Source organism: Mus caroli, chromosome 19 (assembly GCF_900094665.2).
Source record: "Mus caroli chromosome 19, CAROLI_EIJ_v1.1, whole genome shotgun sequence".
In the NCBI taxonomy this organism is placed as follows: Eukaryota; Metazoa; Chordata; class Mammalia; order Rodentia; family Muridae; genus Mus; species Mus caroli.
Window position 1 is genome coordinate 3,676,010 of NC_034588.1, and position 7,723 is coordinate 3,683,732.

Sequence of the window (7,723 nt, forward strand, 5' to 3'; positions counted from 1 at the left end):
GATGGTTGTGAGCCACCATGTGGTTGCTGGGATTTGAACTCGGGACCTTCGGAAGAGCAGTCGGCGCTCTTAACCACTGAGCCATCTCACCAGCCCCACTGTGCTTGTTTTTAAGACAGGGTCTCACTATGTAGCCCTGGCTGTCCTGGAACTCACCATTTAGACCAGGATGGCTTTAAAACTTACAGAGATCCACCTGCATCTGCCTCTCACGCGCTGGGAGCAAAGGCCTGCACCACAGTGTGGACTGCACTCCTCTAATGCCAGTATTCAGACTCAGGAAGCAGAGGCAGGAGGATTTCTGTGGATTCAGTTAGCCTGGGGGCTGGGAAGATGGTTCAGCGGGTAAGAGCACTGACTGCTCTTCTGAAGGTCCTGAGTTCAAATCCCAGCAACCACATGGTTGAGATCTGATGCCCTCTTCTGGCTTGTCATAAGTACAGCTATAGTGTTCTTATGTATAATAAGTAAATCTTTGGGCGGGAGCAAGCAGGGACTGAGTGAGCAGGGCCAACCAGAGTGAGCAGAGGTCCTAAAAATTCAATTCCTGACACCCACATGAAAGCTCACAACCATCTGTATAGCTACAGTGTACTCGTATACATAAAAAAAAAAATAAATCTTTCAAAGTTAGCCTGGTCTAAATAGCAAGTACAAACTGTCTAGGACTACACAGTGAGTCTCTCCTTTCTCTCTTTCTCTCTCACACACATACACACACACACACACACACCAGAGAGAAGGAAGGAGGGAGGGAAGGACGGAGGTGGGGAGAAAAATGTACATCGGGTAGGAAGTTACTAGTTACCTAAAGATGGCTTAAAGTACAGTTAAGCAAAGGAACTCTTCTCTTCCCGGACCAGGACCTGGAGCCGTTAGCCTAGCGTTCGTGGAGCTTCTTCAGCCCTACCTCCACAGATATTGGGAAAATAGTTTGACCCCACTAGGATATAGATAGATATATGTATGCATGTATATAAGGGACCCCACTAGGATATAGATAGATATATGTATGCATGTATATAAGGGACCCCACTAGGATGTAGATAGATATATGTATGCATGTATATAAGGGTAATAATAACTACCATTATTATGATTGCTAGTTAGCTTCTGCCCACTGTATTGCTGGGATATTCCAGCACCTGCTCTGAGAGTGGTCCTGGGCTGGGTATTGGGAGGAAGGCCTGGGTTAGGATCTCCTGTGCAAACCCCAGCAGCAGTCACAGGACATGAGGAATGTCCAGGGAGTCCTTTGTAGCCTTTCTTGTGTATAGGTAGAGCTCAGAGAGGGAGGAACCCAGCCCTATAGGCCCTGGTTCAACCCACGACACCACATATGTCGCCTATCTGCTCCAAAGAAATTTGACCATGAAAGGAAATAGGAACACAGTTCCTGTGGGTTCTGCTAAGAACCCTGTTTACATGTTACTATTTGTAGACACAGCCACGTTGCTTTCACCAAACACTATAAACACCACTAGATTAGTAAGACTCTTAGAAATGTGTGTGCTGTGTGGAAGGGGAGAGGAGGAGGGCAGGACAGATGCCTTCATCTTTCTGACAACCACTAGCTGTGTGCAAAACTGCAAGGTCATAAAATAGGCACACATACAGAAATCCCAGCTACCCAAGAGACTGAGGCAGAAAGATGGCTTTGGCCTAAGTTCAAGACTATCATAGGTAACAAGTGAGATGCCACTGATGGCAGGAGAGAAGGAAGGAAGGAGGAAGGGAGAGAAAAAGATGGGGAGAGAGAACTTCATTATACAGAAGGTGTGTTATAGGCTTGAGTTTAGCAGAAGGGCAGAGACCTTGCCTAACACATACAGGCTCTGGGCCCACACACAACAGTAAATGTGGTGCACGCCCGTCAGGTCTGGCACTTGGGAGGCCAAAGCAGAAGGATTGCGTCTAGTTTGGGGCCAACCTGGGCTATAAGTGAGCTCCAGGACAGCAGGCTCTGTAGAAATCCTGTGGCTATAAGACAAAATAAGGGGCTGGAGAAATGGCCCAATGGTTAAGAGCACTGGCTACTCTTCTGAAGAACCCAGGTTCAATTCCCGGCACCCACATGGTAACTCACAACTGTCTGTAACTCCAGTTCCAGGGGATCTGACACCCTCACACAGAAGTACATACAGGCAAAACAGCAGCACACCAGAAATAGATAGAAAGGGGCTGGAGAGATGGCTCAGAGCTAAGAGTACTGTCTGCTGTTCTTCATGAGTTCAATTCCCAGCAACTACGTGGTGGCTCACAGCCTTCTGTAACGGAATCCGATGCCCTCTTCTGCTGTGTCTGAAGACAGCTACAGTGTACTTACATAAAAGAAATAAGTCTTTTAAATGAGCAGATAAGTAAGAAAGAAAGCAAATACTAAAATAAAACCCTACATTGTTCAAATCCACCTTTTCCAGAGAATAGAGGAGTGAGGCAGAGAATGGCTCTGCTGCTAGTGCCGAGAACGTGTGGAGACGGAGAAAATGTAGTTCCGTCTTGGGTGGAGCAAACCGCACAGAGCTGCCTGCTGTCTCAAAGACCAGGCAAGTGTGGGGAAGAAGCAACGGTGTCCAAGTCACTGGGAGGCAGTGGTAGACTGAGCTGGACAGCAGCAGAGGCTCGGGAGGAGCAGAAGGAGCAGGCAGAGCCCACAGGAGGTGGGAGAAACCGAAGCCTCACAACACACAGGTGAGAGACCAATGCTGCCCCAGCCAGAGTCTGTCTCAGACTGCAGCTGTAGCCAGACCTTACTGAGTAGTAGCACACTTTGGAGGGGTCAGACTGGTTTGTCAGGACCTTCATCCCATCCCCAAACAAGGACTTTTGTACTTGATCTGTCTGCCACTGTGGATCACCCCAGGGTCTTACACAGGCTAGGCAGCTATTCTACCTCTGGGCTCCATGCCATGCCCAGTCCTGTAAACAAGGACTTTATAATATTGTGGTGGTCAATGTTATTAAATTGACTATACTAGAGGCATCCAGGGTATGGGACTCTGGGCATCTGTGTAGAAATTATTTTATGTTAGTTGATATGGGAAGATCCACCCACTGTGGGGGCAGAGCACCACTCGCTGGGCAGGAGATCCTGGACTGTGTAAAATGGAGCTTGGAACTGAGCACCAGGGGCATCCCTTTATCCCTCTCTGCCTAGCTGTGGGTGTGATGTGACCCACTGCTTCAAGCTCCTGCCCTGACTCCCCTGGATGGATGGATGGTACTCAGAGCTATGACCAAGAATAAACCCTCCCTTTTTTGAGTTGCTTTTTTCAGAGTATTTTATTCAACATCAGGAAAAAAAAAAACAAGACAAATAATTGAAACTATTTTACAAATAGCCATAAACTCAGCATTCAGAAGGCAGAGGCAGTAGGATCGTCCCTGAGAGGCAAAGTGACACTTTTAAATAAATAAATATGGGCTTGGGAAGTGGCTCAATGGGTTGAAACAGTACCCACACAAGCCTGATGCCCAGGTTTGCTATCCCGAACCCATGTGGGAAAGCTACATATGGTGACCCAATCTATAACGCCAGTACTTCCATAGGCAGACTGGAGGTAGAAACAGGCCTGGAAGCTTGAGGGCCAGCAATTCTGGAGTACCCAGTACAGCAACAGAAACAACAAGAGACCCTGCTTCAGCAAGGTAGGAGGTTAGAACTGACTTCCAGGGTGGCCCTCGGACTTCTGGACTTCTGCATGCTGTGCACACACATGCTCACACAAAAATAAGTAATTTTAAAATAAGTACATAGAGCCGGGCGTGGTGGCGCACGCCTTTAATCCCAGCACTCGGGAGGCAGAGGCAGGCGGATTTCTGAGTTCGAGGCCAGCCTGGTCTACAGAGGGAGTTCCAGGACAGCCAGGGCTATNCAGAGAAACCCTGTCTCGAAAAACCAAAAAAAAAAAAAAAAAGTACATAATAGCTGGGAGTGGTCTAAATAGCGCAATAAATCTGCTTGTGGACGTTGTACATCGTGGTGCGGAGCCTAGTGCGCACCACGATGTACAACGTCCACAAGCAGTCCAATGCTCTGGACTTCATGTGCACCAGGCACACACTTCACACACACACACACACACACACACACACACACACACACACGCAGGCAAAATACAAAAACAAATCGGGCAGTGGTGGCACACGTCTTTAATCCCAGCACTCAGAAGGCAGAGGCAGGCGGATTTCTGACAGCGAGGGCTAAACCAACAAAACAAAACAAAAACAAAAACAAAACAAAAACCACATAAAGTAGGGGCTGGGAAATGACTCAGCGGTTAAGAGCGCTGACTGCTCTTCCAGAGGTCCTGAGTTCAAATCCCAACAACCACATGNTGGCTCACAACCTTCTGTAATGGGATCTGATGCCCTCTTCTGGTGTGTCTGAAGACAGCTACAGTGTACTTAAATACACATAAAATAAATAAATAAATCTTAAAAGAAAAACACAAAGTAAAAATAAATCTTTAAAAATATTTAAAGCCGGGCGTGGTGGCTTTAAAAAAAATTAAAATAGGGCTGGTGAGATGGCTCAGTGTGTAAGAGCACCCGACTGCTCTTCTGAAGGTCCAGAGTTCAAATCCCAGCAACCACATGGTGGCTCACAACCATCCGTAATGAGATCTGGCGCCCTCTTCTGGAGTGTCTGAAGACAGCTACAGTGTACTTATATATAATAAATAAATAAATCTTTAAAAAAAAAAATTAAAATACCGATTACTTTGGTTTGACCATCATGCATTTTATTACATGTACTGAGTTACTAAAGTTCATGCCATAGATTTACTGATCATATTTAAATATTATTACTCACAGCTTCTTCCATGAAGCTCTTTTTTTTTTTTTGGTTTTTCGAGACAGGGTTTCTCTGCTGCTTGTGGACGTTGTACATCGTGGTGCGCACTAGGCTCCGCACCACGATGTACAACGTCCACAAGCAGGACACACGTACACATGTACACACTCACAAATAGACAAAGAAATATGATTTTTAAAGAAGAAGGGACCCTGTCTCGCAAAACCAAAAAAAAAAAAAAAAGAAGAAGGGACTGGGGAGATGGCTCAGTTGTAGAATATTTGCTGTGTAAGCAAGAGGACCAAAGCTCATATCCCCAGCACCTGTGTAAATAGCCTATAATCCCAGCACTCAAGGCAGAGACGGGCAGAACCTTGGGCCTTGCTAGCCATCAGGCCAGCTGAATCATGAGTTCTGTGACAATGTCCTCTGCCCTCGTGTTCATACAATAGACAGCGGAGGAGAGGAGAAGCACAAGCTAGAGAGCCTGCGTATTACTGCAGGAAGAGGCACCCAGCCTGAGCCCGTGGAGCACAGAAGCTGAGAGAGAAAGATAATCCCAGAGGAAGTGGCATTGACTATGCCCATGCCCAAATGAACAAGTAAGATGCAGGCCTGTAATTCCAGGCACTGGAGGGGCTAAGGCAAGAAGACTGAAAACTCAAGGCCTGGCAGAGCTACAGAATGAGTTCAAGGCCAGGCTCCACAACTTAGATAACTTACTAAGACCCCACTTCAAATTTAAAAAGAAAAATGGGGCTGGAAAGATGGGTCAGCAGTTAAGATTCCTCACTGTTCTTCCAGAACACCCAGGTCCAGTTTCCAGCATCCACATGGTGGTTCACAACCCTTTGTAGCTCCAGTTCCAGGAGACCTGACACCCTTTCTGCTCTCAAACTACATGCAGAGAAAACACACTTATACAAAATGATATTAAAATAATGTAAAGGCCCTGGGATAGTAGCTCAGTAGTTGAACTTGCCTATGGGAAATCCTAGGATCAATCCTGATTACCAAAACAAAGTGGGATGGAACCATGGGACAGGCTGCACGGTGTCCTTTTGTGTATGGATGTGGGGAGAAGGCACCGGGGAGGTTCAGCTCAGAAGCGAGCATTGAGGGACTCCATGGACAGCTTGAAATCAAGTGCTCTGTAGACTACCACGTGCATGTTTGCAGCGAAGAAGCCATGGGGCCCCGGGCTGCAGAAGCTTCCACATCGATGTTGGGGAGGCCCAGGAAAAGGCTCCCAGGCCACCCTGCAAAGCTCCTTCCCAACCTGCCAGGCCCTGTAGGTTCAGCTTCTCTCTCCACACTAGAGATCCACACTCCCCAGCACCCACCACTGTCTCTGGGCGTCTACATGGGTCTCTGCCATGAACCCTGAGAAGGCAGGTCCTACAGAAACCAGCACTGATACTTGTCTCCATCTGCCTTGGCATTGGGGGACCTGTGATGCATTGGAACGATCAACACACAGAGGCACCGATGAACATACGGTCAGACAAGCTGACCCCTACAGTGGCTAACCTCCCAGAGCTAGACCCTCTAGTTTCAGAACCCAACTCACCTTGGGATCCAGGTCAAAAAAGCTGTAGTACTTAAATCGCAGCCAAAGCACATCCCCAGCCTTGATACCTTGCTGCATGAGGCACCGTGATGAATCCAGCCACCTGGGTTTGGCAGAAGTAGAGTCAAGATACAGAGAAGGGCCTAGAAGCAGGAGGCAGAGCATAGGCAAGCTAGGCCTTGGGTAGGGTGGCCTAGGTGTGGGCCATGCACCTGCTGTGGAGCTGGGTCTTGTCAGGCAGGGAGCTGGGCCTTGGCAGGCGCTGGAGCAGGAGAGGGTCAGGTGCCGGCTGTGGCCGGCTCAGCATGTGGTAACAAGCCTCAGTCTGGGCGCTGTCCGAGAAGTGTGCTGGCATGCCTCTGAATAAAGTGGGTGCCACACCTGCAGGGCAGGTGGGATACAGTCAGGCTTGGCCGTGAATCTGACCTCACACGCATGCATCACTCTGCCCCGGCCCCAGCCCAGGCTAGCCGTGCTCACTCACCGCCAGCTAAGACAACCTTTGTCAGGTCATGTACCTCCTCTTCAGGCTCCTTCTCCTTCTTCTTCTTCTCCTTCTTCTCTGGAGCACGAAGCAGAGACAGCTCCTCTGGGTGCCTGATACCTGAAGGGAATGAGACCTCAGCACCAAGGGTCTGCTAGGTCACCTCCCTACCTTTCCACATAGACACCTTGGGGGAGGTCACAGCCCTTTGGTAAACTGGAGACCAGGCTATGGCAAGGAGGAGGTTATATGGCTGGTCTTGGGAAAGGGAAGGGGCCCTAGCTACTCACTGAGGAGGCGGCAGATGGCAGCCACCGTCTGGAAGAGGGGCTTGGAGAAGCTGGCCCGAAGACGCAGCACACGTCTGTTGGGCAGCCGGAGGATGACAGGTCGGTGCTGTGGCCCAAATATGAGGCGAGCGTCGGCCAGAATCCCGTACTTGTCCAGCGTCCAGTGCGTCTGCAGCAGCCACTGTCTCTTCTGCTCCCACCAAATGGCATGGTCAGACCAGTCCTGCTTGCGATCTGTGAGGACCCGAGGTGCCCATTGGCCTTCACAGGCCCTGCCAAGTGTTATCTCTGTCCCAGCACTGATGTCACAGGTGGGCCAGGTTGGATTTGCTCCAAAGCAATGGCGGAATGGCTATTTGTTAGCTGACTCGTGCGTGTCCTTCTGGGCTCAATTGTTACATGACTTCCCCAGGGGAATCCCTCAACCCAGAATATGCATACCCCAAGTCAGTGACCTTACTTCATATACTTATTTAGTTTATCCTTACAGCCCTCATGTGCTAAGGGATGCTTGGTTCAATGTTCTTTCTCTATATATGTCTATCTGTCTTTCTCTTTTCTTTTCCTTTTTTTTCTTTTTT

General features: G+C 48.7%; 1 protein-coding gene across 2 annotated transcripts in view; it reads right to left on the bottom strand.

Annotated features, from left to right (window-relative positions):
* The window catches only part of Fermt3 (fermitin family member 3), a 19,030-nt gene that overhangs the window by 7,452 nt on the left and 3,855 nt on the right, over window positions 1-7,723 (bottom strand). For both annotated transcript variants that reach the window (XM_021152475.1, XM_021152474.2), the window contains exons 3-6: window positions 7,143-7,376; window positions 6,853-6,972; window positions 6,581-6,749; window positions 6,369-6,471 (exon numbers count right to left, since the gene is read on the bottom strand). In XM_021152475.1, coding sequence (XP_021008134.1) covers window positions 6,369-6,471; window positions 6,581-6,749; window positions 6,853-6,972; window positions 7,143-7,376 — 626 coding nt within the window. The remainder of the gene's footprint in view (window positions 1-6,368; window positions 6,472-6,580; window positions 6,750-6,852; window positions 6,973-7,142; window positions 7,377-7,723) is intronic.